Below are 19,502 nucleotides of genomic sequence, written 5' to 3' on the forward strand. Positions count from 1 at the left end.
AATTACCTTGGCCTAAGGCTTGTAATGAAGAACATACAGATACTATTTACTAGGCCTATAAATAACAACTAGCCCAAGGGGAATATCTTTTGTGTTATTTCCCCCTTTGTCTAAGTTCCCCAGAAAGATGTTGGTCAGTGGTCGTAATCAAAGCGGAGGCTACACCCCTAAACTGGCCGTCATCAACTAGATTAGCCGAGTGTCAACCAATTAGGTTAATTTCACACGCTTGAGTTGCGATGATGTCAGATCGCCCAAAGCTACAGTAGCTGCACAGCAAGCACATGTTTACAACTACATTACTGCAATTACTGCTCGAGTCAGACACATGCGCACACAACGGTAACCACAAAAACAGTTTGTATCAACAACACACATGAAAATTCTCTCATGCTCCGTCACCTGTCTCTTATACACATCTAGATGTGTATAAGAGACAGGTATTACCATGGCAGTGTATTTTTAAAAATTAGACAGAGACGTTCTCTCAGATCAGAAGTTGTTAATGACCTTTTGACCTGAATTCTGCAATATGAGATTTTCGATTTTCGGGTCGATTCAGTAAGGACGGCCCGAGTGGAGTTTCATGTAAATGTTTCGTACGGAAAAAAAAAAATCGACGGCCGGAAATTGTTGTTGAAGAATCCCGCCAACTAGCGGTTGCGAGTGCAGTGTGTAACGTTGTAGGTTAGGCCTAGGTATATTTATTAATTCTGTTGTTTCAGGTAAGTAATAATAGTAAATAAATATTATTATTATTGGAGTGATTGTTTAGAATGATCTGTATGAGCAGTTATCGTACGGAAGATATAGGCCTAGGCCTAATATTGTAATAATGAATGGCCTATTTATTTTCATTACCATTCATTCACTGAAAGACACGTCGACCTTGCTTGTTGCAGGCCTAGCCTACCCTACTTAGCCTAAGGCCCTAGGCCTAGCCTAGGCCCTAGATAGGCATAGGTAGGAGGGCCTAGCCTAGGCCCTATGCATGGGCCTAGGCATACCATCCTAGGCTAGGCTAGCTAATTGGCCCTCTGTCTGGTGTATGCCAAGGAGCCTTGGTGGCTAGGATACCATAGTAGGCCGCGTAGGCCTAGATCTCGGCCTAGCCTAGGCCCCTGCTATAAAGTAGTGCAGCGGTCATCCGTCAAAATGCCGTCACTTGGAAAACCGCTTAGCTCTAGGTAGGTGTGACGACCGGTGCATACCTTTGGCAAATTGGTCTGAAGGGTCTTTGGTCCTAAGACCCGTTGGTCCGAAGGGTCTGGTCTGTTGTCGAGAGGGTTTTTGGTCTGAAGATCCGAATTTTAGTGATCTGGTTTTCCAGGAATGTAAGTTATACATTTTGAAATTGTGTATTAACCGCCGCCAGTTTTTGCTTATAAGAAATAAGTAAATAGTAAAACCCCTCATCAAAAAAATATTTTAAAATAAAATAAATTAAATCCTGGTTGTGAAAGTAAGTAATAAAACTTATATGCATGGGTGGTCATCACTTGCTTGTAGCAGTATTATGGAAGTTGTGTGGGTGGGTGTATTCTCTTCCTTCTCAGTCAGTTAAGGTGCATAACATAAACTTAATTCAATTCAATCTTATTCAATTAATGATATTTAGAGGGATTTTATCAACTCCAAGAGGTATGTTAGGTGTCTGAAGTTTTTTCACACGATTGTGAGAGTAGACCAATTTTGGCGTTTATCATGTTCCAAGTTCAATTTATTTGACATCATCAAACTATTTACAAAACGGAAGGAATTTGCACAAGGCAGGACAAACAAGTAACAAAAAAAGATGATGTACAGTACTGGCCAGAATTATCCCAAATTTTAAACGCATTCAACCTGTTGCGTTTTCATTGAGAGCGCATTGCCGTTGGCGTTGACAGCGCGTTGTCGTTGGCGTTGACCACGCGTTGTCGTTGGCATTGAAAATGTTCACCTCGTTAGAAATTGTTTATTAAGAATTCAACGCAAAGTGTTGTATGAACAGTTTGTACAATAATTAAATAAATAGGGGTTAACAGTTTCTAAATAAACAGCCACTTACATAATTGTAATAAAGAAATAAGGTGATTAAGTGAAGATTGGAGACGAGTTGAAGATAGCCTAGCTAGGCCCAGGTCTATTTTGATTGTGATGACATTGAAAAGGAATACGCCACAAGCTTGACAGGTGTTCGACGTACAGTAAATGTGGATAATCCACTCAATTAACAGAAAAAAAAACAAAAAAAAAAACAGAAAGATGTTGGTCAGTGGTCGTAATCAAAGCGGAGGCTACACCCCTAAACTGGCCGTCATCAACTAGATTAGCCGAGTGTCAACCAATTAGATTAATTTCACACGCTTGAGTTGCGATGATGTCAGATCGCCCAAAGCTACAGTAGCTGCACAGCAAGCACATGTTTACAACTACATTACTGCAATTACTGCTCGAGTCAGACACATGCGCACACAACGGTAACCACAAAAACAGTTTGTTTCAACAACACACATGAAAATTCTCTCATGCTCCGTCACTGCAACGTTATCTAGGCCTAGGCTAGCCTAGTTGACCTAGTACTGTATGTTTTTTGGCTTTCGTGTTTTGTTTCAAGCTAGATTTGAATGTTTTTACTTAGGTTTATTTTATGTGTTAAACCATCTATATTAAGCGTAGTGAGGGCACTGAGGCCAAGGCTGCAAAAGGGCAGGCAAGTGGTGGCCATCGTCGTGCTTCATTTTCAGGGGCACCAAGGCCAACTGGGAGAGGGCACCGTCGGCGGTGGCCGCGGTAAAATTTGGGGCCTGATGTAAGGATGGCCCATTAAAGTTGTCTTTAAAAAAGAAGAAGTAAAGATTATTTCCAAAGTGGTCCTACAAAAACCAATTGAAAAACATGAATGTACCGTACAACACTAAAAATGGTAACAATTTAAATATGCCTATGAAAAGCACTAAAAAAGCAGACAAAAGGCATAAAACAATTTATGTCCTATAAGTATTTACAAAATGCTATAAACATTAAAATGGGGGAAAATAATGTAGCTACTGTAGCTAAGTATGTGTCAAATTGGCTCTTTAGTTGCCTATAATTTTAAAAGAGACGTATTGACCACCGAAATCACGAATGCGTTTTTTATAATCTGCTTTCTTGAGTGATTCTTTATTTTAAAGGAAGATCCTTTTCCAGTAGGTAGGCCTAACTCATTCAAACTGTTCTCAAGTTTTTCGTCAAACATGCTTTCTGTTGTACAACATATCAAAAGAGGCTTTTCATACAGAGCCTGGTTTTGCAGTCTTTGACAAGTAAGGCCATGGCAATGAAAGTAACATCAGCTGGTCAGTGGCAGCTTAAGCAAAATTTTACTATAACTCATTGAGAGTCAGCAGCCTCATTAATAAATATAGACATAAAAAACATTTAAATACTTGTAATACAGTAAATACAGGTAGCATAAATACTGCCTATCATAATTCAAAAATTCAAACTTGCTCTTAGATAATTTAAAATAAAATTCAGTTTTATGTAAATAGAGATAGAAAATTATTGAATAGAAACAAAGATAATCAATACACAGTAATGGAAGATAGAGCAGTTTGCTATAATATAGTGGAACGTCCATATGAGCAATTTTCCTCCATCGGCATGGTTTCGCGGATACCTTAGCAGCAATCATGGTGTGTCGATGTCCTGCCTTCGCAGTGTTTGCGACAAGTGACCAGATGTGATGAAATAAAATGGGCAGCCGCATACAGTAGGTTACACAAATTTTTTGAAATAATGAAAATTTTGGCGGTAGTTTTTTGGGCATGCGGGCGGTGCTCGCATATGTACAACTTTCATTTCCAATATCCACTTTTAAAGCTAACGCTCATCTGTACTTTTTAAGGAAACATTGTTTTAAACGAAAGTGATTTGTGCTACAATAGGCCTATACACAAATTTTAAATAAAATAATAATAATTATTTCTTAAATGAATTATTAAATAAATAATTTAACTAACATATCAGGCTTTAGGCTTCGTGTACTGTAACAGGGTATTTATTACCAGATGTGATCAAACAGGTTTAATAAACATGCAATGTGCCGTTAACGTGTAATTACTGTAGTTTTTACAGTAAATCTAAAAATGAAATTTTTTAACTGAATTTTAAATTAAAACAATTTTAACCTATTTTAGTAGAAACCCTCATTTACGTACTCCGATTAAACGAATTCCCGATTTTACGAACGTAATATAAAGGTGACGACGTCATAAAAATTGAAGCGAAAGATTAAATAAAAAAAAATCTGCTCGAATTGTAACTGTTATTAGCATGCATACAACACAACACACCATACTATACAGTACTATGTAATTCCCAAGTGTTTTTTATGGCTTCACACATGTGCATGCGACAAAATTTTACTTCTCTTTCAAACATCGTTTTCAGCTTTAAAAATCAACATAGTGCTTGATTGTTTTATTGAATGATCAATATATAATAAACAAGTATCTATGGAAGTTGTGTTTGGAGTAAAATCCACAATCTAGGTATTTAAGAAGGTAAAAATGTCCAATAAAAACAAATTTGTGTAGGGCCTAGAGTGTTTTTACATCACATCTGTGCATTGTCAATATTTAAACCATGGTTTTAATTCTGTACATTTACAGTATGTACTATTTTTAATATATTTGTTTTAAACTTGTCCTGTGCCTATGGAAAGTAAAATTCTAAAGCACCAATAAAAATTATCTCTTAATCTTCTTTTTATCCTATTACAGTCGGTGTTTATTCAGTATGGGAGTTGAAGTTAATACTCTTAAAGCTGGAGACGGTAAGATCAAAAAATTATTGTTGAGAAGGGTTTTTTTGTGGGGAGGGGAAATTTATTCGAGGGAGGTGTTTACCCCATAATTTCACTGAAAATGCAGAACTACAACACATTACTGTCAAAAGGTGATCATAAAGACTGAATGATCACTACAATTCAATCTAATATTTATTTGTTACAGAAGCCATCAATGGGCTATTATCCGCCATACAAAAAACATAACACTATCGATTATCAACAATTGCTACAGTATAGCCAATAAAAATATTCAAAATAAGAATTAAACAATAAATCAATGTGTTTTTATAGAAATACAAGGTTTTAATAGAAATATTGAAACTTCTACAGGAGCAGAAATAGAATGTGTTGAGAATGATGTTTCTTTCATTAGATTTGTTTGTAAACAGTCATTTATGAGTGGGGGGGGGCATTTATTGGAGGAAAAAAATAAACGCTGCAGTATTTATAAGAGGGAGATGTTTAGGCCAGCGTTCGATTTCCAGCATTTTTGGTGTTTAGCAAAAAAGTGCATAGCTACAGTAAACTGCACTTAATGCTTAATAGAATATCAGAAGACTCAAATGAATACTTAAAATCTTACTTGAAATTGAATCATAAAACGTTAAGTGCAGTGCCGACGGGGGCCTAAGCCGCGCATCAGACATGTCAAATCACCCACCGTCATTCATTAAAAAAAAACAAAAAAAAACAATTAAGTTAACCTACACCAAGCCAACAGCTGGAAATGGCACTCTGAGAGTCTGAGAGTGCCATTTTTGGCCATCCAGAGGTCCTAATTTTTAAAAATAATCTCATATGTTTTTTATATATTCATTATTATTTGTGGATTTCACAATTCTTGTGTACATTGTATAATTTAATTTTACACCTTTTCTACTTAATTTACTTCACATTGATTACTTTTTTGTCGGTCTTCAAGATGAATTTCTATAACAGGCAATATTGTTAATGATGAACAAATAAAACATTTAGTATTTGGTATGTTTCTATAATTCGTTCCCAGTATTTTCCATCATTAATATATATACTTTGATTCACAGGGGTAAATTTTCCAAAGAATGGTCAGAAAGTCACTGTGCATTATGTAGGTAAGTTTTTTAACAAAATTTTGTGCAAATAAAATCTCATCAAGGTCTTAGCATGCTAATGAGGTTGGTCAAGCATGTCAGTCTTAAGGCCATCCCAGGGGCGAATTTGGGGAGAGGGGCGACCCGTCCACGACTACCCCCACCCCCTTTTTTGGAAGCAAAAAAAAAAAGAAAAAAGAAAGAAAAAGAAAAAAATGATAGCCCAGAACACCTCAAATGTTATTTTCGGGTGTCTAGAACACTAGGACAATGTAGTATCGATTGGCCCAACTTTCGGGGGGCCCCCCCCCCCCCCCCTTTTTGGACATCTCTTTATCCACCCCTGCATTCCATCTGTCAGTCAATTAACAATTAACAATCAACATCTTTAAAATTCAGATGTATTTTTTTTTTTTGCTATTCACAGTATAATACTAGCTCTTATTTTAGGTCCAAACCACTTTGCAACATCGTGTGGATCCACACGTTTGAGTTTAGACATTAGATAATTGTATTGGCCTATATTTGCAACAATAACTATAAAAAGCTAAAAAGCAAATGTTCATATAGAAAATAAAATAAATAAGAGAAGTTTTTACACTAGGATGGTTCAGTAATGATTTATACGATAAAATATTTTGACAAATCAATTCAAATGATGTCATAATCATGGAAAAACGATAAAATCGTAGTAGTATTAAATCGTTTCATTTTTCACAACACCTCACAAATTTCTTTTATTAAATCACAAATAGATTGTATCTACAGTAGGTCCCTGCTTCTCAAACTTTTTTAGATGATGACCCAGTTTCAGACTCCATTTCTTTGGCTACCGAAGGCATAGATACCCTGTCGTATTTCTACGGTCAACCTCGGCTATGTCGTATATAAAGCGGCTGTGATGTGATAAATAGTTTCAATTTTTATTTACTTGACAAAGTACATGAAGCATTTGTTTTCTTTGATCACATGTGGAATGCTCCATTTTATATTATGGAGAATATTTACTACACTCGTAATTTTGAAATGTTTAAGGTAAAACAATAAAAACAGTGACATATTTTTGACTTATGCACAGTCAACTTGGATGAGGTTGACTTAAAAAATAATAAGAGCGTAATTAAAAATTAAGCTTGTACGTAACCACTCCCTCGCAAAACAGCTGATGAAATCAACTCATTAAGACATTGAAATCTAAGAGGTCAAAGTTCTGAAGAGACACTTATTTTATGTTTGTACCAGATCTTTTGAACACAAAGCCAACTAGAAAACTCTTTGCTAGTACCGTATTAGAGAGTGAAATAAGTATCTTGTCAATATTTTTATTTCCACCAGGCACTTTAACTAATGGAAACAAGTTTGATTCTTCACGTGATCGGGGAAAGCCATTTCAATTTACAATTGGCAAAGGTCAGGTGATCAGAGGCTGGGACGAAGGTGTTGCTCAGGTATGTGATCAAAAAGTAACTTGCATCATTGAAATAATAATAATAATAATAATAATAATAATAATAATAATAATAATATCAATAATATCAATAATATCAATAATATCATCTTTATTTACACACGGAAGCTTGTATCACCCAACTGGTGTTTTTCAACAAGGCTGTGATGCCATTATAACAATATAGAAAACGATAAAAGGAAAAGAATACAGATACTGTAAATCACACAATTTACAAAATACAATGGTTCAAAGAACATGCACCAGTAAACACTTGTCAATTTTAGTTTACAAAAGCTTTTTAAAGGTTCTAATATTTGGTGCAGTTCTTACATCATCTGTAAGATTGTTCCATAACTTAGCACCATGGTGACTGAAACTTTTCTCCTTATAGGTAGTGTTGGGTTTTTTACCTCAAGAACATCACTGGATCGTGTATTATACATTTTTTCTTTGAGTGCAAAGTGCTTAGTCAGATAAGATGGTGCTAGATTATGGAAAGTCTTGTACATAGTGACAGCTTCACGATGATACAATTTAGTTTCAAGATTTTCCCATTTTAAGTTCTGCAGGGCTTGTGTACTTGACTCACCTCTCTTCTTTCTTAAAATTATTTTTGCAGCTCTGTTTTGTAGAACTTGTAATTTATATTTTATTAAACTATATTTGTGGAAAAAGGCTAAAGTGACAATGGCTCTAAAGGATGCATGTGGCGATAAAATGTTGAATCGCGCCTACATTAGATCCATTATATTATATATGTAGTGAGATTGAATTCTAAATGAAATGTCGAGTATTACTATATTTAGTTTAATGTTTAATTATGATTTCAATATTTTCAGATGAGTAAAGGACAAACAGCAATATTGACATGTTCTCCAGATTATGCCTATGGTTCCAGAGGCTTTAGCGGAGTATATCCTTTAATATTTTTAAAAGAGAGAAAATTATTTATAATACAAAGTTCTTTCAACCTGATAATTTTCAGATTCAAGTAGAAGTATAGAGATTTATACAGTGCCTTTTGCCAAGGGATACAAGGCGCTGGCAAGAACACAACCTAAATTCACAGTTCGAACTTCAGGTTTGCGAGACTGAAACACAACCGCTGCTCTAACTGCTCCCACTAAACTAGATCTGTTATATGAGAACTTGATTTAAACAGCTTAATTATTTAGGGAAACAAATGGCGAAGACTAAAAAAAATCCCACAGCACACACATTCCAGTTGGTCATGTGACGTATAGTGTGCGTAAATTATAAACATGCAGCACAATTGACACTCGGTAATAGGAAAACATGTGGCTTCTTTTGAGTATTTCTGCTGTAAAGCACATATTTAATGTTAAATGATGTTGGTACGAATGCCAGTAAATTATACCAAACTGATTGGAAATCAACTATGCTCAGAAAGGTACTTGCTCTAAAACATTGAGATTTTTCAAGAAATACTAGGTTCAGGCCCCTGCATATAGTAGCGTCTCCTTGCATTTATTTCTCACATTAATGGTGGCCATCATCACCTTCCTTTACTTCAAACTTGATTGCACTATAAGTTTCCATAGCTGTACCCACTGTATGTCATGTGACCGGCTGTAAACAAATCACAGAATTTGTCTATTGAATACCGCACATATTATAAATTACAAACTTGTGGTATACTTAATATTACCAGTAGTACGTTTTTCAAGAAATACTTTAGCTCAGGCCCCTGCATATCGTTCAGGTACGCCCGGGAGTCTTTAATCTGCAAACAGCGATTTTGACAGACTGAGATTTCTAGGCTAGTTTAAGGTTTACGAAAGATCACATAAATTCCAAAGCATACAAAGCACAGAGAATGCTAGAATAAAAGTAGATACACTAATTTGTACAATCGTAGTGTCTCTCCTTGCATTTATTTCTCACATTAATGGTGGGCAATATTACCTTTCTATACTTCAAACCTGATTGCACTATAAGTTTCCATAGTTCTACCCACTGTATGTCACACGTGACCAGCAGTAAACGATTCGCAGAATTTGTCTATTGAATACCACACAGATTATAGATTTACATATATAGAGCAGCTTTGCTCAGTCGGTTAATCTGGTGGTAGCTGCTGTGCGTGCGCTGAACACTGTAGAGATCTCTAGGTTCCCGGTTCAATTCCCATCGCTGCCTCTCCTTGTGTTTCAACTAGAGGGCTGAAATACCAGTTGCAATAGTGCACAGTCTTTCGGATGAGACGTTTGAGCCGTTGGTCTTGTGTGCATTATGACCCATGTGCACGTTAAAGAACGCAGTACACTCTTCAGATAAGAGTAGGGGTTTGTCTCCCTGTGTACTGTCCAATCACCACCAGAAGGACCCCACTGGAAATAAGTTTTCTTCTAGATTTTCGTGGGCTATCCTTGGTGTTTACACCGAGTGAATCCAATAACTTAGAAACTTGTGGTATAATATTACCAGTAGTGCAGTATCAAAGCATACAGGAAATTGGTCAATTGTAAGGAAATAATTTTTAAGTAAATTGTAAAGATTTTTTTTTTACAAGCAGATAATCTCAAGTATTTTAATTGTTGAGTTTTTAACACGTTATATTTTCATTGCGGATTTTTTGGGCTCAGTACGGACTCTAAATGTATGCATTTTCTTTTAGTTTTAAGGCGTATGCGGATTTTATAAGTCCGCAATGACGATATAACGTGTTTTTTACTTTCAAAAACTTTTACTTTTAAATGTTTTTTATACCTTTCAATGTTAGTCCATGGTTTCAACCTATACAGTAGAATTGAACTGAATATGTAGAATGTTTTATTGTCAACACCTTAGTTTGGTGGTCTGCAATGTACACTCCAATTCGAGACCCCTTTAATTCCAAGACCCTTCTGATTTGAGACCACTTTTTAAAAAACCAAATAATAATCTTCAGTCTTCTAACACAACGCTATCCCTCTAACTGGAGATGCAACCACATGATCGCCCCAAATTTCAGGTCTCAAAGATGGTCTTGAATTAGAGGCGAAATAAACTACTAGAGCAGCCACTCCATAGAGGGCATACCTCTACCCTGTGCCAGAATAGGGAACAATATGCAGGCTGTTGTGGGCGATTTCATTATTTTCTTTTATTCGATGGTAAACAAAATATCGAATTTGTGTGACCTTGACCCTTTACCTTTTACCTTTTCTTCCCAAAGTCCAATTATTTTATTATATCTTATTATTTATCATTCCTGTATATTTTATGATGATCCGTTCTTCAGTTTTTCTGTAATCTTGCTAATAAAAATTATAATTCGTTATACATTACCATCATTATATGCTTTACTTTTCAGTGGTACTTTGTATTCCTTAACTTTTCACACGATTCCTCCAAATTCAACACTTATTTTTGAAGTAGAACTCATCAATATCGAATAAGCTGTAAATTATTACTACATGAAGCTGGATTTTGATAACTGCATGCATACACAAAATAATAGAATGCCATCCTGGTTACTATGTACGTTGTTGCTTTAGTAAAAAAGAAAATATTGCTGATGAAACTATTGATTTTATCATGATTTATTTTTACCATCCGGAGCTAAATTTTATTTGATAAGTTTATAAAATACTTAATAGTCAATAGAATACCATCTTGGTTATCAATTACTGTTGATTAATACTCTAAAAATATTGAAATCGAATATTTTTCATACATAATGATATTATTACCATCTGGTGATATATTTTTCTATGTTAGTTCATACATACCAGAAGTCATAGCATGCCATCGTGTTATCAGTTAGATTGTATTTTGCATACAATTTTGTCTATACTAACAAGGTTTATGTGATATGGCCATAATGTAATATTAACATTATCATGCACATACAGTAAATTGAAACATAAATTTATCACATAAATGTTGATAGTGTGGACTTGAACTTGTGCTTTTTAAAGTGTTATTATCTGTCGCTGATTTTTGTTTTATAATTTCATATAAATCAATAGAATGTCAAGTAGGTTGTTGCTTTAGTAATAAAAGAAAATAAATTAATGAAAAGTTTGAGAATTTTATTATTGATTTCATAGTCTTGTGTTGTTACATACACTGTATTTTACTCGGTATTTAAAGGCATTATCCACAAAAATATAATATGATATTTGCATCCCCATATCAGAAATATGACAAACACATTGTGGCGCTTATCAACTAATACACCTGCTAGATAATAAAAATATAGTAAAATACCTTTTTAAAGATAATTAAACTGATAGACTGTATCATCACATCAGCTGTAGGAACTCTGCACAAGTCTACAATCGGAAACAGGAAGATAGCCGACCACGTTATAAGTAAACACAAAAACTCGGCAGTTTTTTTGTTTTGTTTTTGTTTTTTTTTGTTTCTCCAGATAATCGGAATGATTAATTCCACAATACTTACTAACAGATTGTGGCAAAATGTCGCTTCTAAAATTGACATTAAAATTCTAACCAAAGAACAACAATAATTATACAATGTAGCCTAGCCGGTTAACAACAATATGTTCTGTATAACGTCCGACAAGAACATCCATTTTAGAATTTGTTGTCGATCCTAATAAACTTTCAGATGTCGATGCTTTTTATAAAACTCTAAACTGAGCAATAGAAAGCTTTTTTATTTTCGAAACCATCGAATGCCTATCTCAAAGGAAAACCTTGGATTAGGACATAAATATTCCTAAACAGACGTTTTAATAGAAATTACATCAGTTGAAAAGAAGTTTAGAAATATGATCAAATAGAGTATTAAGGATGATAAACAGGCATTTTTTTTTAAAGAATAAATAAACTGAAAGGCAGCAACCCGGTGGTTAAAATATATTAAAATAATGAATACCTAATGCAGAAAGTATAGAAATTAACATTAACGACTTTTGTGTATCTGGTGGTATTCCCACTTAAAAATTCACACTTGCAGGTGTGGTACCAGGAGTTGCTTGACGGGGTTCTATGTCCACGACAATGAGCCTATATCATCATTCGAGGGCATGCGTGATCAGCGCCGCTCCAAAAAAAAAAAAAAAAAAAAGAAAAGAAAGTGTGCACCAGAAGAATGCATCTCCCGTAAACTTATGATGGGTTTTAATTTTCTAAATGCTTATTTAATTGATTTTAGAATCTATTAATACCGTAAAAACTCGAATTGAAGCCATGGGCTCTTTTTTTTTTTCAAACTTTGGATGTGCTTCTTATCGAGTTGGCTTCTTTTTCGAGACTAATTTTGCAAAGTAATTTCAAAATGAATGCTGTAAATTTTGTGATTTTGTACTATGAAACAATATATTCTGTCTCTTATACACATCTAGATGTGTATAAGAGACAGGTTTGGTGGTCTGCAATGTACACTCCAATTCGAGACCCCTTTAATTCCAAGACCCTTCTGATTTGAGACCACTTTTTAAAAAACCAAATAATAATCTTCAGTCTTCTAACACAACGCTATCCCTCTAACTGGAGATGCAACCACATGATCGCCCCAAATTTCAGGTCTCAAAGATGGTCTGAATTAGAGGGCGAAATAAACTACTAGAGCAGCCACTCCATAGTGTGCATACCTCTACCCTGTGCCAGAATAGGGAACAATATGCAGGCTGTTGTGGGCGATTTCATTATTTCTTTGTATTCGATGGTAAAAAAAATATCGAATTTGTGTGACCTTTACCTTTTCTTCCCAAAGTCCAATCATTTCATTATATCTTATTATTTATCATTCCTGTATATTTTATGAAGATTCGTTCTTCAGTTTTTCTGTAATCTTGCTATTAAAAATTATAATTCGTTATACATTACCATCATTATATGCTTTACTTTTCAGTGGTACTTTGTATTCCTTAACTTTTCACACGATTCCTCCAAATTCAACACTTATTTTTGAAGTAGAACTCATCAATATCGAATAAGCTGTAAATTATTACTACATGAAGCTGGATTTTGATAACTGCATGCATACACAAAATAATAGAATGCCATCCTGGTTACTATGTACGTTGTTGCTTTAGTAAAAAAGAAAATTTGTATGCAATCAATCACAATCGCTTTCGTTACGGACGGTATTGATATTTGATTGTTTTCACATTCAGTGTTGCCTCTTCAAGTCGTACATGTACTGTGCTTCTTTGTGGGTTGATTTTCGTAAGAACACTTTGAGATCACTCAGCATATGTTATACTATCGCTTTCCGTAAACATTTAAGACTTCTTCCTTAAATGTAGTGCCAGTATGTTTGTTTCTAATGGCGTTCCATCATTCTCTATGAATACCTCCGCAAATCAGTGTATAGCTTTATGAAGCGTAGGCCTATGTTGATAAGCAATTATTCTCTAGTCAAATGTGTGTGTGACTTTATGCTTCGCGAATCTAAGATGTACGTACGTTCGATGGAGAGAGCTCCTCTATGATTAATCGTGTTTTTATTCATTTATTTATGCATTAAAAAAAATTTTTTTTTCTTGATTTTCCCATTTTGTTTGAACCATAGAGCTATTAAACAATTAATTTAAATTATTCTTAATATATCTCTATGGTTTGAACCTATCTGGTCTTTACGTCTGAAATAAAGGATTGAATTGAATTGAATTGCTCATCACACAAAAAACATAACATACCGTACTCAGGGAATTTAATGAAGTACACCACAGCATATTATTAAAATATTCACAAAGGTAGTGTAAAATATCGGATCACATTACCGGTATCTAATTCCTGTTTGTAATCATTGTACACACATACAGTTAATTTTCGTATTTTCCCCCCTACCAATGTTTTAATTGTAGACATTGTTTAGATAGTGTGTCGTGATTCTTCATAGAATCCAAGCTATACAGCTGAAGCAACATTGATTACTAAAATTATCCTTACACCACTTTAAAATCTTATTAATTTCCTTTCTCTTTCTACACGTTTCTGTGATATAACCAGTTACATCACATGTCCTCGGCAAGTTTACAGGTTACATACATCTTCAGTCACTAGAATAAAGAAAACAACAAATGTTATAAGGCGCATTCATTTAAATGCCCCCTCTTACTTACTTTCAACATTTAATTTTATCTACAATTGTCAATAACATTTATAACGCATGCTAAGTGTGTCAAAGATTAAAACATTTAAATCATTCTAGCATGCAAAGTCACTTGTTTTAAAACTTATAAGACATTTAAAATATTCGAGTTTGATTATAAGGTCTATGAGATGAAATAAAATATTAGTTGTAAGATGTATTTTTATATTGGAGTCCGAATATTAAGCATATGGAGCTAATGTAATAGATTATCAGAGTCCGATTTTTACCGCCATCAGGAATATATTGACACAAATTTGGTTACGGCATTCCTCTTTTTTATGTTCAGCAAATGAAACTGTTGAATACGATGGCTCGAGCATTTTATTTAATGATCACACAGCCGTATTTTAACCGATTTTCTTAAAGACAACGATTTTTTTGTTGATAATTTTTTAATTAATCAAGACGTAAATTACACTTACTCTAGAGCCAATCATAGGCCTACATTTTATATTGACCATGTGATTGCGAATGAATTCCCATTCAGTATGACTGACAAATGCAAAATGTTACCATGCTTCCCAGATAAACACAAGTGATCAGCTATTCTGACTAAATTTCAAGTTCCATTTGGTTCTGTTTATGAGTGTGACCAGGATGAGTCGCCTATGGACGCTTCAAGGTACCCTAAGTGTGACTGGGACTCGGAAGTTTTTCGTGAGCAATATTATAAATATCTGGGTGGTAAAATTGCTGATTTTAATTAGGTCAAACTCGATGACGTAAATACCGCTCAAGAACTTTGATACCAGTTATCACAAACTTGTTGACACTATTTAGAAAGCCTGTAAATTCCAATCGAACAAAAAGGGGAAAAAATTAGTGGAATTTTATTTACTTATTTATTTGGACATACACATTTCAAACAGACGCATCAGTGTTAAGAACAAAGATGCGTCCTATAATCTTAACAAAAGCAAAACCAAAACATCAACAACATTATAGAAGTATTCAACAAAAAGGTAACTTAACACTATAAAATACTTATGCCAAAACAAAATTACTGTAGGCCTACTGGCTACAAAATTATACTTATATCTATAGTAGCATCTACATCATAAATCTTTTTTTTTTTTTTACATCTACTGTACCCATTTCCACTGTAATTTCTTTCTTTACACCCTCATATCATATAGCAATATAGAAACTACAATCGTTGAAATGAACAACTTAAAAAATAAAATAAATTAAGATAAGCATAGTTACAGTTAGGGTATTGAATTTATAATTTCATTTCGCAGTTTTTATGCCCTTTAAATATACCTTTTGCAGAATCTATCAAAAATATCTTCACACTCACTGTTGATAGGTTCAACATCCCAAATATATTTAAATTTAGTATTTTCATTTGCATTACGGAACTTGTAATACAGTTCATATTTGCCAGTTTGGACTAAATCTTTGTTTAGGTTATACATTTTGTCAATGCGAATGTTATTTAAAGCCGGGCAACTAATATGGTTGATATCCTCATCAGAATTAAGAATACATTATTTGCATTCTTTATTATTATCCGGATTCCATTTTAAAGTTCTAATTGTGTAATAGTAAGGTATTAGATCTCAGTTTGAATTTAATGCAATTCCTTGAAAATCAATTTGTCAATGAGGTAATTTTAAAGTTCAGGATTTAATTTCAGTTGATTCTACTTCTGATATGGAACCTTCGCCTAGTTTTAATTTCTTCACTTTGTTATTATGTTTACCAGTTATGGATACATTTGATTTTTCAAAGTTAAAACTCATTTTCCATTCTTTTTGCAAAATTCCCTGCAAGCTCTAACATACTTTTCATTTCATTTTCATTATCAGCTAAGAGTACAATGTCGTCAGCCCAAATAAACTACCGACCCATGTTTCATTAATTCTTGTACCCAAATTGTTAGACTTTAGAATTTTATTAAATTCATTAAGAAATATATTAAAAAATCAAGACGCAACCTTGTTTCACACCTTGATCAATATATAAAATATCTGTATCAATGGAACCAAAAGAAACCTTACCCTGAACATTTTCATTCATAATATCTATAATTCTCCATATCTTGCCCATAATACCCGAATTCCAAACCGTTTTCATCATACCATCTCTCCATACACTAAATGCATTTCGGAAGCCCAGGAAGGGAATGTATGCATTCCTTGTTGTAGACAAGTAGCTATACTCTTAAGGACAATATGTCTTTTGAAGGTGTTATAAATAAGAAATTTTGACACCTTTTGAAGGTGTTATAAATAAGAAATTTTAAAACTTTAATAACTTTTCGCAGAAAAAAAAATATTTTGGAATGCTATAAAAAAAAAAGTAGTAAAAAGATGTCCACTAATACAAATATCAATATTGCATCACTCCATGAGTTTTCTAGTGGTAAATTTAATTCTAGGTGTACATCTAATGAGACTGCTGACCTATTTGTTAATAATAACCTCGACTCTCTTTCATCTTCTATTTTTATTTATGTTTTTTATCACAAATGCACTGTTCGACTTATTAAACGCCTTCACTCGGGTTCTGCTCCCGGGCGAGATGATGTAACGGCCAAACATTTAAAGCATGCATATGGAAGTAGGGTTTCATCAATTTCAAAGTATGTATTAGGCATGGTATAATTTGTAAGGCGTTTCAGGAAGGCAATCTTGTACCAATTTTTAAAAAAAGCCAAATTCTGATCCATCTCAACAAGCAAATTATAGGCCTATTACTAATTTTAATACAATCTAAAAAAAATGTGGAACTTTGCTTTCTTGAATCGTGCTACAATGTTGAGTTCTATCCAGAGGTGACGGAACTAGGGGGGCTGTGTTATGGAGAGTAATGTGTGACCGGAAATGGTCTGCAGTCAGTTGGTTGTTACCATGCGCCAGTGATGTTGGAGTATATAGTACAGCAATATGAAACTATTATGTAGGCCTAATGAATGAATTTCGGAGTTTGTCGGGTAGTGAAATGATTATTTCACATTTTAAGTGCTCCCTAAATTCATAAGTGTAAGCTAAATTACGGTGATTAATTTAATTAGCGAAGATATGGAGACAATTATTTCGAATCCCTCTTTCCAAGAGGGGATGCAAATGCTTTGTGAAAATGAGTACGCCGCGGTATTTATTTTCACAAAGAAATACACACAACTGGTTAGCTAACAATTATGTCAATGTTACATGAACACCTGGGAAGGAAGGAGCAATCACGTTGTTACTTAGCAAACGTCTGTATGGGGCAGGGGATGCTGATGTACTGTGTGTAGCGGGGAACGATGAGGCATAAGACTAGGCCTAGGCCTAACTAAGACAGTGGAATTATATGTGATAGAAAGTACACTTTCGGAAGAAAGAAATAAATTAAAATAAAATAAAAAATAACTATAGAATAATCCATTTGCAGATGTACCTTATTTAAGTATTATACAATGCTAACAATGTGGCTCTTGTAGCCCTGGCTTGGGCAAGGCATCCATGTGCAAAACAGTGGTGTTTGTTTATCCATGAAAAAAGCACGCCGGGAAAGTTTGCCTTACCAGGAAAAGGTGACGTATCTAGCTTATGACGTATGTATGCTAACTAAGGTGAGTGTGACGTCACCAAAAAATGAATATTATATCCAAATTTCACGTTCCACTTTTGACCCTAAGTTGTGCTTTGCACTCGCCGCTGAGGAACCCTGCGTCCAGTGCAGTATGGTTTTTGTAACTGGGCGTGGGACCGCTATGGCTAGGAAAACGGTAAATGATGTAATAACTTAATGTAATAATAACGATTTTCCTTTCTACCCATGTTCTGTTGATGCGGAGGGTGTTTTTGATGCTATTCCTCACAGCATCTTATTTTCTAAACTTGCAAACTATGTGTCAAATGATTGGTGGATGTTACTTTATCGGTGGACGTACACCAACCTAAATGGAATAATTCTCTAAGTAAATTGATTTCAGTTAGCAAAGACACACGTTAAGGATGCTTATCCTCTCCATTAATTTTTAATGTTTTAAAGAGATCACTGGTTTAAATAATCTTGAATGTGGCGAAAAACATCTTTGAATGTTTGTTGCTATACTGATGATGTTCTAATAGTAGGCAATAGTATTACAGGGCTTTAAGTTAATTGCATTTGCTAACGAGCACATTACCAAAAGTTTGTCTTAATATGCAATACTCACATTTATGTAAAAAAAAACATTGTAAGAAGTTACTCGGTAAGGGAATCTCAGACAGTATCGATACTCTTTTACATTATTCTGAAAATTTTACTTGAGAGGATTTTTATCTCCTTTTTGATGTCATACAAGTTACTTACTGGTACTTCCTGGGATTCCATTCCACTAATTATTCTGGATAGATCTGGATTGGTGCATGGTTTTTTATGCGATATTTCTTTTTCTTCTGCATTTTTCATGTTCTTCTTGGAGGGGTTTTTGAATTAAATTTGAATATGAATTTGAATTTATATTAATTACTAAAAATAATAGAGGAACTAAATTTTCAAATTGATTGTTTTCGAGAGCTTTGGGCAGATTCAATTATCGGTGAGCATTTAATTTGTTTTTTTAAATATGTTTAAGTATCAACATTGTAATTATTAATAATTCTTTTGTTATTGTCTTATTGCTGTTTTTTATTTTATTCATAATGTACAATTACTATATACATATGTATATAAGTACTATATATATAATATGTGAATATATATTTACTATATATTTATATTATGTAAGTGGTGGGTTTCCCGCTGCTGAATTATTATGTTCCCAACATTATGGAATGCCCTACTTCTTGTGATGAGAACCACATTTGTGAATAAAAATAAGGGGAAAAAAGTTAAATCGTAACTCTCCTTTTATCACACTAAGGTTTTCACACACACCCACACACAAACACACACCCACGCACACACCACGCACACACACTCACCCGAGCACACCCCACCCCCACTCGCGCACACACACAATGTAAATACAGTAGTTTTTTGTTTAATAATTTTTATATACAACGCTACTTTACACCCGTTTCTCAATAGGTATAAGTGCATTCTGCCAATGTCATTATAGCCCCAGTAAATATTACGTTCTGCCGATGCATATACTTTTTTTGTTGACTGA

General features: G+C 34.2%; 1 protein-coding gene across 1 annotated transcript; it reads left to right on the forward strand.

Moving 5' to 3' along the window:
• Positions 1 to 4,751: 4,751 nt before the first annotated feature.
• Positions 4,752 to 11,359, forward strand: LOC117124188 (12 kDa FK506-binding protein-like; the record flags this gene model as incomplete). The annotated part of the gene is given in 5 exon segments (XM_033270345.1): positions 4,752 to 4,804; positions 5,863 to 5,910; positions 7,225 to 7,337; positions 8,179 to 8,252; positions 10,686 to 11,359. Coding segments are annotated over 5 exon segments (343 nt in total), but the record flags the coding sequence as incomplete, so codon positions are not given.
• Positions 11,360 to 19,502: the final 8,143 nt, after the last annotated feature.

Source organism: Anneissia japonica, unplaced genomic scaffold (assembly GCF_011630105.1).
Source record: "Anneissia japonica isolate Jap-2015-1 unplaced genomic scaffold, ASM1163010v1 scaffold2996_len279161_cov141, whole genome shotgun sequence".
NCBI lineage: Eukaryota > Metazoa > Echinodermata > Crinoidea > Comatulida > Comatulidae > Anneissia > Anneissia japonica.